This window comes from Phoenix dactylifera, chromosome 11 (assembly GCF_051530095.1).
Source record: "Phoenix dactylifera cultivar Ajwa chromosome 11, Ajwa_hap1_PhDact_Kaust_v1.1, whole genome shotgun sequence".
Classification (NCBI taxonomy): Eukaryota; Viridiplantae; Streptophyta; class Magnoliopsida; order Arecales; family Arecaceae; genus Phoenix; species Phoenix dactylifera.
In genome coordinates this window covers 8,501,894-8,515,800 of record NC_143200.1, presented here as the reverse complement: position 1 = coordinate 8,515,800, position 13,907 = coordinate 8,501,894, and the positions used below count along the sequence as shown (strand labels likewise).

General features: G+C 37.7%; 1 protein-coding gene and 1 long non-coding RNA gene across 7 annotated transcripts; one reads left to right on the top strand and one right to left on the bottom strand.

Annotated features, from left to right (window-relative positions):
• Nucleotides 1-1,380, top strand: LOC103721417 (uncharacterized). The gene is made up of 2 exons (XR_015971118.1): nt 1-344; nt 717-1,380. It is a non-coding gene; the product is annotated as an uncharacterized LOC103721417 (long non-coding RNA).
• A 636-nt stretch (nt 1,381-2,016) lies between these two features.
• Nucleotides 2,017-13,907, bottom strand: LOC103721412 (transcription factor E2FB-like). 6 transcript variants are annotated; one of them, XM_039120921.2, is made up of 15 exons: nt 13,341-13,899; nt 5,937-6,129; nt 5,658-5,717; nt 5,403-5,488; nt 5,244-5,332; nt 5,065-5,119; nt 4,708-4,760; nt 4,577-4,627; nt 4,442-4,493; nt 4,265-4,330; nt 4,100-4,176; nt 3,767-3,992; nt 2,798-2,864; nt 2,542-2,707; nt 2,017-2,425 (listed from the first exon to the last, which is right to left on the bottom strand). In XM_039120921.2, exons 1-14 carry the CDS (start codon nt 13,509-13,511, stop codon nt 2,574-2,576), a joined length of 1,380 nt encoding a protein of 459 aa, XP_038976849.1. In that variant the 5' UTR covers nt 13,512-13,899; the 3' UTR covers nt 2,017-2,425; nt 2,542-2,573. The 6 variants fall into 6 exon arrangements, with proteins under 6 accessions (XP_038976849.1, XP_008809833.1, XP_088562873.1 ...); XM_008811611.6 differs by having other exon boundaries at nt 4,442-4,490; nt 13,341-13,898; XM_088706747.2 differs by having other exon boundaries at nt 2,017-2,430; nt 2,542-2,864; nt 13,341-13,907.

Here is a 13,907-nt window from a genome sequence, read left to right as displayed (position 1 = left end):
TTCTTTTTTTTTCTATTTTTTTTCTTGGCTCGACATTTCGACCTCTCCGGCTCTCCCTCCAATCCACCTCCTCCCCCACCCTCGAGCCCGCTGCCTTCGACCCCTCCGACAGCGCCGACGACCCCTCCTGCCTCCCAGACCGCCTCTTCCGCTCTCGCAAGCCAGCCCCCTTCCCTCCCCTCCCGCTGATTCGTCGCCGAGCCGGTCGCCGCCCGGTCGTGCTCCTTCGTCGGCACCCACGAGTACGTCGCCCACAAGGTCGCCGCCGGCCACTCCCACAGTCCCATGGCAGCGCCGCGTCCTCTTCTACGAGTTTCTCTACGGTCGAATCCGAAGACTGAGAGGTATGAAACCCTAACTCTAGTTCTCCTCCAAGGATCCGGATCATCCCTTAGTCCGTTATCTTTGCGAAGCCATGGCGTCTGGGTTCTCGGCTATGATAACTCCAGTCCTTTCTAATTCCTATTCACCCTTTCCCCTCGCTCCCCCATCCTTCTGTCTCTCTCTACGGTTTTGATCTCTCTCGCATCTCGGCGGAGGTGACGATGAGCAACGACAAGCAAGAAGACAGCCTCAATCTATCCGATCTCGATTCCGCTCTCCCACTACCACTCCCGATTTCCTTTCCCCTCCGCTATTTCCCTCGGATCTCTCTTTTTTTATTTCTTTTAATTTTTTGATCTCTGTTCCTCTTTTTGGTGTTTGTTGATGCGTAGATCTGAGCGCAGAGGACCGGGCCGGCCTTGTTAATGCTCTGAAGGTGGGTTTTTTTTTCCTGAAAATCATTTTTTCGTACTTTGATCGGGGCTTTCTTACTTCTGTTCTATCTTCGTCTTTGTTCTAATTTTGTGATTAGAAATCTATGTTTTTTGTTCTTGCTTCTGTTCTATATCGCCGTTGGCTACGCCTCCCTCCCCTCCGTCGCTAGCGCAACTACGAGGACATCCTCATGAACTTCGTGGTCGCCATGGCCATGGCCGCAGAGGGCAGGGCGGGGCCCGTCACCATGCTGGTGGAGGGTAGGAGGGTCAGAGACTGGGGCAACCCTCGGAACGACGGAAGCAGCAGCGACGACCGTGATAGTGATGCAGTGAAAGAGCAAGAGAGGGAAAGAGAGATTACACGGGTGGGATTGAGCGCCAGAGGAGACCACAGGAAGAGGACCGAGTCGGTCTGAAGGTGGTGTTTTTTTTTTTTCCTGAACTCATTTTTTTATACTTTGATCGGGGCTTTCTTGCTTCTGATCTATCTTCGTTTTTGTTTTAATTTTGTAATTAGAAATCTAGATTTTTTGTTTCATATTTTTTGGAACAAAAATTGTAACTTGATGTGTTCTTGAAACAGAACAAGCTCCAGAGTCTATATTTTTCTTTCTCCTAAGGTTCTTTTCGGTGCTTCGATGTAGTACGAGATCTGAAGAAATTTTTAATTAAACCAGGGTCGGGTTGGGCTAAATAGGTTAAACGGATCCGATCGAATTTAGTAGAGTAAACAAGTTATCTGTTTTATTAAACAGGTTAAACGGATCGGATCGAATTATCTGTTTAAGGTTGTAATTTCTGATCTATTTAATAAACAAGTCGGGTTCAGATCTATAATTTTCTAATCCGACCTGAATTTGACCCAACCTAATGTCCGACCCAACCCGATTTGCCATCCCTACCCATAAGCATTTCCTTTCACCAAGCTAGGCAACAGTTTTTTCATGTTTGTTAACTGGGGCTTGGACTAGGAGAAAGAGATCATCTAATGTTCACCCAGTCCTTGAGAGGAGGCCATGTGTACTCTACAATGCAGGCCTCGATTTACATCCAAGCAGAATCATACAAACTTCACTTTAAACCAACAGACTGTATGGAGAGAGAGAGAGAGAGAGAGAGATGGAGAGAGAGAGAGAGAGAGAGCATATAAATTCGCTCAGCCCTACAAAGCAGAAGGCATGTTACAAGCAGAACCATACAACCTAACTTTAAACCAATAGATCGGAGCAAGGAAACACACAGGAGGAAGGCTCCGTATACATCTGCTTACAAATACTGGGCACGGAGAAGCCCTCAATTTGCTGCCAAGCGGAACCATACAATGTAACTTTAAATCAATAGACTTGCGAGACGATACATGCAGTAGGCGAGTACAAGCCTGACCGGATAACTTCTTGCAAAAGCATGAGAGAGAGAGAGAGAGAGAGAGAGAGAGAGAGAGAGAGATGCCATCTGATTCTTTCAAATTCGTTGCTTACTCTCAATGATATATTGGTTGCTGCATACATGATAGCTTCAGAAAAGCAGGTATCCAAATTTATTTTTCATCGGTTGCTCATGATCACATACGTTACTCAGCTATACGTCGGAGTAGCTATACAACTTTCAACTGCAGCTAACTCAGCCTATTGCAACTTCACAAACAGCTGTCCCAGTAGCCTATCCTGCACTAACATTAAATCACCAACCCAAATGAATGATCTCGAACCAGAGGGTTATCAACAAACATCAACATTGGAGAGATCAACAGAGATGTAAAGTTTCTGTTAAGTTAACAAACCTCTATTGCTAGATTTTCCACCAATCCTGTATTCATCTCTGAGTGGAGTTACCGCTGGGAAGAACTTCAGCAACACTAGATGATGGAGTTTGAGGCCAAGGGATGCTGGTGCTACCCAGCATGAAGTTGGCATCAAACCTGCCCCCCAAATCCCATGGAACTTCGGCTGTGATTGGTTTTAAGGATTTCCAAGATCTAATTTTCTGTGAACACAAACTAAAGAAGAAAGAACAGGCAAGTACTAAAAAGAGGATACGAGATGTTCCCCACATATCTGTTATACTGACATCAGCATCTGATAGAAGCCAGTAATCAGCATCAATCTGCAAAACAGAGAATATATATTCTTATATAATGAAGAGCCACTATATTAGCTCAATAATTTCAGGAGAGCACAGATTTGCACACTATCTAAGGTTCGAAGTTTTCAGTTGTTAAGAAGAGCATGGAGTAATCAACGAAAGCATATTGCAGAGTAGAGTGGATCCTTAGCTAGCTCACGAGCTAATGATCTTTATGTAGCTCCAGATAGGGTCAAGTACACAAAAAAACAGCTAACAGTTGGACTGATTATGTTTTCCGTCCTTCTGAAGAACTTTTTTCTTTTGTAAAAGAACAAAATAAATCATTAGTGGATATTTTGTTAGACAAATTTCCTTGTCATTATTTGTTCTGCTAGTGCAAAACATCAGAATATTAAGAAAATTATTTAAATGACTTGAAGCACTCAAGGATATGAAATATAAAGGTCAGATAAAGAACAAAACATTATATGAAAAATAAATTAATTTGCTTGCCTTTATAGCGGTCAAACTGCACTCACATGATGAAAAGGATGGTCATAAGGCAGGGGCAGTCAGAGCAACTCACCACAACTCAACCATATCACAGATTGAACATATTGTTTGGTGATATAAAAGCAAGAAAAAGGATCCATCAGGCCAAAATAGATAATGCTGGTTCTACACACAGACGTAAAGTTTGAAGGCCACTCACAAAAAGCTCAGACTATGAAACTGTTCTTTATTCTGATTCATGAATGTGGCTTATAAAGCCGATCAACATGGTTAGGTCATAGTTTGATAACTATGGCCTAAAGCCTTGTCCCTTTTGCATGTACACTCATAGTATTGCTTGATACTATTACTATGTCAAGATATTAGCAGTTCTTTTGAGATAGTTGTTTATCATAGATAAAATCTGCATCCAAGATCAAAGCACTTACATCAACATCTGAAGGAACAATCTTCATCATCCCGCCAACAAGGTCCTGAGAAGAATTGAGATATGTACACATCCTCCGAGGATCTTGAACCTCAAGCACCTTTCCTCTGCACCCTTCTGTTACTGTCGTGGATGCTGCAGTCTCAGCAGGCCTGGAATTTGATATAGGTGGCAGGCTTGGAGGTACCACCATGCCACTCAACTCCTCAAACTTCTCCTCAAATTGACTAAGGAAATAATCATAAATAAACAAATACTCAGAAACTCTTAATATGCCCTGTACCGGGGGCAAATCTACTTTAGTTGTGCATGTCAGAAAGGAAAGTAGTGCTACCTAACAAGATAAACATCTATTGGGCCCATGGTACTTCTCAAAACAATTCTATATCTTCTCAGGGGATAGTCAACAGCCTGCTAAGCAGTGAGGAATCTTTAATATAATATAACACAACATCAAAAATGCATTTACTTCTATAAGACCTTCCATGCCTCTTCCCACCTCATCAGGATCTGGGACTTCTAGAGTAGTGCCATGGGGTGCTTTAATTGCGATTAGTGTTTCATTCTGCAACCAAGATGGAGAGAGCATGTACTTAGCAGTAGTTACTTTAAAATGACAGGAATCTAAATGCTTGACAGCCCTGAGAAATTATGTTCTACAGGCAAATGAGATGACCTTAAAGCAGGGTATGCCCTTGATGTCATCTTCAGTCACATATAGCCACCTGCTGAAGTTGAGAGGAATGAAAGAACAAAGAGGCTACAAAATTACAACTAAGCTTCCATGTATGAGATAAAAAGCAGAACCTACTTCTGATTGTTTTCATCTTCACAAAAATCCCTTAGCTTTTGTTGCATTTCACTGCAAAAACGTATAAGTTTCAGGCTAGGTAATAAGATCCTAAAGATAATTATAATTTATGAATTTGAGCAACATACAACCTTATATAATTTTCTAAGTTGTGATCTTTCATTGAAAGACTTTCAACTTCTACCTGAAAATGAGAAGTAGAAACTTTGAATATTCCTGTTATGATATGGAAGGTTCACATCTAGAAAGAAAGGCTCAAACTGCTAGTATTATGCAAACAGGACTTGATCTGCAGGTCCAAACTTGGAAGTGGCATTCCAACCATAATTCTCAGGGAAAAAAGAAAAGAATAACTAGCATGACATTTACAGAGTTCAGGCAATGTTGGACTAGCAAGATGAGAGTACATTCAGATCATGATCATAGTATCATCAAAAGACAAAGGTGCACATCTGAGTCCAAAAGAAACTAACACAGCTATCATGTACCTGTAAACTTGAAACAGCATCGTCAATCTCTGCTGGCCTCGAGTCATCAAGTCCCCTGTCAAAATATTCCTTGTTTATTTGCCACCTGGGGAATTCTTAAAGTCCTTTTTCTAAATGTTTATAAAAGAAGCCAAAAGAAAATGAAATGACAAATATGTGGAAACACAATAATAAATTACTTCCAACATATTCTGTTCTTGAGTTTCTTCTCTATGAGACCAATTCCCTCGAGGACATTTGTAATGTCATATATCCGCCGCTTTTGCACCTGCACTTGTAGAAATCTTCTTATTACTATCAATATGACAATATATTACTACAAAACACTGTCCACTCACCTCCAAAGTTTCTGCAGCCTTATTCAAATCAAGGATGCCATCCTGTGCACGTTTAAGCAAATTGATGAACTTTTTTGTTAGGAGTCCTGAAACAGAATTACATCACATGATTTCAGCTCATGCAAACAACATTCCCTGAAGGTTTCTTAGAACTGTCTTAGCTTAAAAGAAAGGAAAAAGGGGGGGTGGGGGTGGGGGGAGACTAGTAGTAAATTGTCTTGTTACTCAGACAGATAAAAGTGTCATTTCGATCACCTAAAGAGTTGTCATAGCGGCAAGTACCAACAGGTGTGACAGGATTACCAGAAGGGTAACCTGCAAAATTAACAGATCATTCCTTACTAAATTATCAATTTTCATTTATTTACCCATCCAACAGGAACAAATTCAAAGGATAAGATGTATAATCTGAACCAAGTGTATTACAACAACTAATGCTGCCAACCAGAGCATACAAGGAAAAGATAAAGATTTAAGTTTTACTGATGAACTTGATTTGAAAACAAAACATAACATAAATAGCAATAATCTCACCTGCATTTGACACAAGTGTTTGAGGTCCCGACTTATTGTACTTTGCAACCTTGAGCCTACCACAGGCTCTACCTCCTTTTGCCGAGACAGGTGTTTGAAGGGGTCTGATAATCATTTCAGCACATCCTGGGCTGGTTGTCCACTCGCTTGATTTAGCAGCTTCAGTGTTTTCTTGTTTTAGCTTTTGCTTCAACTGCATGGGATAAAAGGGTACCATTATCACTAGTCAATTCCATAACTAATGATAGCATAAGATGGAAGCATCTCAATTATTACATGGATCCACCTAAACTCTTGGAAGTAGAAGGAACTATTTAGACCATCAGTAATTAATATCTTGTTGAACTAACATAGTTGCATAGAAGTTATCAGAAAGAGCAAGAAAACAAACACATAGGTCCAATTACCATAATCTCCATTCTCATTCATCACTTAAATTGCTGTATTTCTAGTAATACCATTGCGCAAAGAAGTATTCAAAACCTCAAAGCTCCTAAGAAACAACACCATGAAGAGCCTGACGCTTCAGAATTTCAGATTTATTCTCTACCCAACAGCCTCACTTTCTTTGTAACAAAGTTTTGGTTTCTGAGCAGCAGATTAAACTGGTATGACAGAAGACCTGATCTAATTTGGAAACTACATATTTACCCTGATCTAATTTCGAAACTATATAGCTACTATCTTCAATGCAATGACTTAAAAGTACAGAGAACTATTATCCAATCTGCCAATGGAATACAGTTGCTTAAAACTCACCTCAAACCACACAACAATTAAAATTTGTGAAGTAACATTCAGGGGGAAAAAAGATGCTCATTTTCTAGCAAGGATTTTCCATTCTATTACAGCTATGCATGTGAACACATTTTATGTTATTAAAGAAAAAAATTATATGTAGAAAAGTATCATATTGTACTAAATTTTTGTGAACTTTAGAGAACTTTTAACTTTGCAAAAACTTGAATCCTCCTCAATCAGATTATTCTTAGAAACTAGTAATTCTGCATACAAGTCTCGTTAACAAAAAGTGAGCAAACTAACCTCAAATGAGATATTCAGAACGGCACTGGAGAAAAGTCACCAATTCAAAACTAAAAAGTACAGAATCCCACCTAATTAGAATGAACCATTAGTAGCATATGCTTAAAACATTGCCAACAACACTATAACACTTCTTGGGCCAAAAGGTCTTTTCGTTGATTTTAAGGTGTTTGATAGAAATTTTAAAACAGTTTTCTTGCTCTTCCAAAAGATCTACCAGGAAAAGCTCCAATTTGGAGCTTTAGGGCAAAAGATCTACCTGAGATGCGCATGGGAGCTTTTTTCTTCAGAACAAGAAAGCTCACTCAATAGACCTAGATTCGAACCCCAACAATGAAATTTTTTAAAATATTAATTTAAAATACTTTTTCTTGCTATAACCATTTTATTTGGTGTCTTTCTACCGTAATCATGCAATTAAGAATTTTGAATTTATTTATTATATTATTAAGATTAAAATATAAAGAAATAATTTACAAATTAATAATACTTTATAATAACAGTGCTGATAATGATAATACAATATAATAATAATATAACATAATAATAATATTGTACAGTATTGTATTATCTTGTATTACATCATTGTTATTATTATTCTAGTTTATCATATTATAACAAGATAATATTATTATAATATTGATAATATTATAGAAATATTGTTACATTTTTGTAATAAATATAAAATTTTATTATGTATTATATACTTAGATTAAAATATCAAAATAACTAATTTCTAAATTAAGAATACTTTCAATAATAGGTTTTGATAGTACAAATAGTTCGATAATTGAAAGTACTATGTAGTGTCCTTTATTATTATTTTCCGATACTAAAAGTACTTTCTCAAATTTAGTTACCAAACAGATGTTAAAGTTCTACAGCATTTCAGAAATGTAGTTACCAAATAGTAGACAACTTTTTTTATAAAAAGCTCTACTAGCAAATGCTCTATGCCCAAATCTCTATAGACAAAATCCCTACAACCTACAACAATGCCAAATGAGGTCTATGTGATTGCACAAAAAACTAATGCATTTTACTAAATTATTTATAAACATTCAAGAACTTCTAACTTTTCAAGAAAACTTGGCTTCTCTGAACCAAATTATACTTGGAAACTAAACTTGTGGCTCTGCATACATAGCTAGTTAACACTGCATACAAGTCTGATTAACAAAAGCTGAGCAAACTAACCTCCAATGAGATATTCAGAAGGGAACTGAAAAAGAGTCACCATTTCAAATTTAAAAATACAGCATTCTATCCTATCAAAGTGAACCATCATTAGTAGATGCTTCAAACATTGCCAACTGAACTATATTCGTTCAAATGGTGAAACTCGTTTGCACAATCTTAGTCTATAGCCATAATAAATAAGCCTCATCTCATGCAGAAACCCCTTGAAACCATTATTCTGAAAACCATCCTGAAAACACTATGTTGATGCAAAAAATGGAACTTGTTTGCACAATCCTTAGTCTATAGCCATAACAAACAAGCCTTCTCACATGCAGTAATCTAAAGCCATAACAAATCAGCCACATCTCATGGAGTAATCTATAGCCATAACAAATCAAAGTCATCTCATGCAGAAATCAAACAAAGGAGGAGAAGAAGCAGAAGAAGAAGAAGCAGCAGCAGAAAAAGAAGAAGAAGCAGCAGCAGCAGCAGCAGAAGAAGAATATTTAAAAGCAAGAAAAAACACCCACAAAATAACACACACAGATGTTATCCTCGAATATTTTGATCGAGAAAAAACTCATACAGATATTATATTCGAAGAAGAAGAAGAATAATATCTAAAAACAAGAAAAAACATGCACAAAAAACACACAGATGTTATATTTGAATATTTGATTAAAGACTGATCTAAATTTGTGACTCTACAATTACCTAGAAGGAGCTAAAAGAAGTCTAAACAATGATTAATCCAACATGGATTAAAACCAGGTAACAATATTTCATAATCCAAATAGGTTTAGAACAAGGTTACTGTTATCCCAATATTTGTAAAATATATTTTTGACCTAAAAACTAATTTTAATCACCTAAAAATCAACTTTACTATGATCCAATAGTTGTACAACATATTTTTCACCTAAACTAAATTTAATCACCTAAAACTCAACAATTTCAAATAAAAATTTCATACAGACATCACATATGGCCCTAGACTTAAAACTTAGGCAGTTCCAATCCTGTTTCACACTGCTTATGAAAGTCATTGTTACATGCACTCGCAAATATGTCATGTTTGTATGTTCACACTCAAGATTGGATCAAGGAAATCAGAAATTTAAAAAAAAAAAATTCCACTTCACAAGCAATTTGAACCATTCTATGACTCCAAACTCAACTTACAAAAGACAAAAAGTGCAAAATCTATACAGTAAGATAAAGCAAACTTTTTGCAATAGTCATCCTCCAAAGGGAATGTTGAGTTGTATAAGGTGTAATTACAATAGAGAGGAAACCAAATGCGAAAAAAAAAGGTCTTCTACCGGCATCACAAACTCTCTTTTCTCTCAAGATTGGTGGAAGAAAAGGAAAAACTGTGCACACTTAAGAAACTGGAAATCCATTGCCAAGAATCCTATCTCCTCACTTTAGGGGTTTCCTTGATCACAGCCATCCATCTTCTCTCTCACATGCATCAATGCACCAATTCTGGTACTTACAAAGGTCATTCCACAAATTCTTCAGTTCCATGAAGCTTGGACAAAGAGTTAGTAAAAAATTCAAATTTAAAGGAAAAGAGACTACTATCCACTCCTTTCACCACAATAAAAAGAAAAATCAATATGTCTTCCGGATGTTTAATCCACACCGTTCCATTTTCAATTTTATGTGCCACAAACACACAGGTTGTAGGTCTGCCTTCTGCTTACAGCTCGTCATGAAGAAATCTTTTGACTGAATGAACCCCAAATATTTTGAAAGGAAAACAGTCGCCAAATAAAACACCACAGATCTTCTTGGAACGATGGCCTGTATGAACGAATGCAGATGAATGAAGATAGATAGTTTCTAAAGATACTGCTGTAGGGATGGATATCCCTTTTGGTTGGACTATCATGCATTTGTCACCAAGCCCAACCCTTAGTAGCAGGATTCTTTCATTCAGTATGGTTCACCCACTTCCAAATCCTCAGTAACTCATCTTTGCACCTGCTTCCTAAGTTTTCTTTTATTTAACTTTTTTTAAGACAAACTTCCCTGAACCCGTACATGACACATTTTCTAGGTCCAACATGAATATCTACTTCCGCATTCAGCAGATTTTTTTTTGGTGGAATCTCTAAGGAAGAGGATGAAGGACATGGTAAAAATCTCACCTCTTCAACATCGGCTCTTCACCAATTATCATTGTCTATAAGATGGAGGTTCCCTCATGAACAGGAAAAAGAATAAGCCAGGATAGCTAATGCACTCATCAAATCTCTCCATTAAAGCATTAAGTCCTACTGATGTCTTCAAATAACTGATCAATAATCACATCTCGTTATGTGAAATTCTTCTATCATGTGGTAACGTCGCTGGGTTCAAATCCCATCTACACTGTAATAAAAGGAGGTGGGTTCTGCATCTGCCCCTCTTCAAGTTCAAAAACAAGAGAAAAAAAAACAAAAGAAATGTTCTTCTATCACCAGATCAAATTTGCCAACCAATATATTACAGATATCACTATAAGAATATGGCCATAACTGGCAAGGAACTTAGGCAACAATAACAAAATAGCACAAACCACAGCATGGTTATTGAAATATCAGTTTTGAGAAGCATAATAAATGACAAGTATGATATACTAAAGGGGTGAGATGAGCAGGTGTGAGGAGAAAGAAGTGAAAAGGAGTCATTGCAATGCAATTAAATTTTTTAATCCATTAAACTCTGAAAAATTTCCAAGCAGTTGATGTCTTCTCTTTTCAAGGACTTAAATTATAGGCTCATGAATCATATGATTTAATCCACAATTCTCCTAAAATAACCTATCAATAGTCTGTTAATCTCACCATCCTTCACTTAAATTATATCATAACCTAAGCTCATATGTAGATCTCCTATCACTTTTGAAAGCCAAAAAATCAAGTAAATAAGTATAATATGCATATCTAACCTTCCTCAAGTATATCTTATTTTGCTTATGTAGAGCACATCTTCCAAGTCCTAGTCATTCAACAGCTGCAACTCTTTCAAAACAAAATCTCATTCCTTTTATCACTTTTTGGACCCCAATTATCCACCAAAAAATCCTTTTCTATATAAAGTGCATTTGCAACTCCTTAATAAAAACTTGAAGCTGACAATGTGTCATAGTTGGTGTAAATGTGGTCATTTCTAAATAATTTGATATTTTACTTTTCTGAATCCATCCCCTATACTTTTCTCCAGTGCACCAATTTCTAGCCACTAGCCAGAGTCATGTGATTAACCTTTTCTCTTGGTATCAACTTACAAACCATGCATGTAAACACCTCTTCACTTAGTGAAGGATAAATTATTTAACATACCAACTATCCAATCCTAGAAGTACATGATCAGCTTTCTACTTAAACATTTACTTATTCCTGCCAACTTATAAGGTAAGAGCTCAAATGTCTATTCCTTAGTTGAATAGCTCAGTCCAAGTGCTCATCCAACAAGTATCATTTTTATCTTCTACTATTTTTCCATCATGACCATTCAAGTCACCACCTATAAGAAAATATAGGGTGGCCAAGTTGGAGTCTAGCAAGGGTTAGACTAATTAGTTAAGATGCATGAGTTTCATAACTACCAAACTCCCACCAATGAGTCATCACTGATCAACTTATAACCATTAGCAGGTCAAACTTGTTGGGCACACATACCAAATTTCCAACATATCAAACCTTTGTGACCTTGGTCTCTACCTAACTCATACCTCTATTCACATTTAAACAAAAGCATGTTTACTAGCATCTTTTACTCTTCTCTGTAACAATGAGTGCGGTGACTGGAATTTATCAATCACATATTAGGACTGGCAACCAAGATTCCATAAAATGATTGGGCCTTCAACATAACGCATACTTAAATATTAACTTATCCATTATTAATTTACATTATAAAAGTAACTCAACAGGTCAAATTGCTGCAAAATGTAACCCATCTCTTTAGGTTGTGGCAGATTATCCCCCAGTGCATACCCAACTTGCAATTGAAAATCATGTATTGAATATGGTTCGGTAGCTCAGGTAATGAGGATTCAAAAATGCACCCATGCATACACATCCTTTCTCCCTCTGGATTCCTGCATTAACCAGTCCATCTATCTCGATTGCTTCTTTACGTTTTTCCCTTTAAGGGGGTGTACACACAAATGACTATAACTAAATCCACTATATACATCTCCATATATCATATTTACATAATAAAACCATTGAAATCTTTCTCTGACTAATTACCTCTATTTTCAATTTATTGTTTCCTATAGATATAATCTTCTTTCCACCACCAAATTTCTTAAAACTTTCTTTTTCCATAAAGTTTCAGAAATGCATGTAATATTTAATTTTCCTCGGAAAGCATGTCTTCTTCTTGCAATGGTTCAGCATCCTAGGTAGCATAACAGTCTTCATAACAGTCTTCCTTTGTTGGGACAAGCTAACTTGACCTTGCTCTGTTTCATATGGAAACCTTTGTCTTCCTGGTGTAGCAATTATGCATCATCATAGCACATGACTTCAAGGAGAGGCCTCTAAAGTATACCTAAATTTTGAATACCTCTCAAAAGCTAGAAAAAAGATTTATTATTCAATAAATATAGATCAGTCTGATCATAGATGCCATGAAACTTTCATTGACACAGCATTCATCACTGTGCCATATGTACCAATAGTCCTATGTTATTCTGTGCATCGTTATTTGCAAAAGCATCTCACATGGCCCAAATGAACACAAGCAAGATTCCAAAGAGAATGACTCCAAGCACATACTTTCACAAACAAACTATTGGCCTGCAGAAACATCACAGGAGGATAATAGGAAACATAGAACAATTAATTGTTTTGATTCAATAATTGCAAAGCTAAAGTAAGGGAAAGGAAGAAATTTTTTGTAACCAAACAAGTACTTCACTGTTTTATGGAAACAACAAAAGCATATCAAGTAACCCAACATATATACACGACTTACCTACCAACTCATCTTCCTTAATCTCAAAAAATAAAACAAAATAAAAGCAGGAAGAGATGAAGCAATCTATCAATTAAATTAACCATATATTATAACTAATTGCAAAAATAAAAATGATAAGAATCAAATCCGAACCAAAGCACTGATACAAGTCATTTTAGCACTAGTACAAAAAACCCCAAATCGCCGAACTACACTCACTGGAGTCTTGACAACGGCGGCCTCGGCCACCTCACCGGTGGCCGGCCGGCCTCCAGTGGAGGAGAACCGGTGGTACTCATCGGGCGACACAAAGCTTGGCCTCTTGATCGGCTGGAAGATCTGCCCCGATGGCTGACCCGAGCATTTCGCCTCCGCTCGGCCGCCGGACATATAATCCGACGAAATTGAATAAACAATACGTCGATCTCGAGCAAGATTGGAGAAGGAGACCAGATCCGGAGCCCAAAGCCTCGTTCTGGTCGGCTCCAACAGCCGGATCCCGGGCGGCGGGGATCGGGAGGAGATATCGAGGTGTTCGATCCGTCCGGCGGGGGATCGGTGGCGGGAGGACGGGGGATTAGTGTTCCGATCGGGGTCCGAGGGATTTCGGGAAAAGAGGGAAGATGGGAGGAGGGAAGGACGAGGGTTGAGACAACGAGGGAAGGGAGGGAAATTATAGTTCGGACGGATATGGAGGGAAGGCGGTAGTAGAGTATTGGAAATTAAAAAATAGCAATTTACGGACTAGGTTTAAGTTGCATAACGCCAAACACCCACTCTACTATG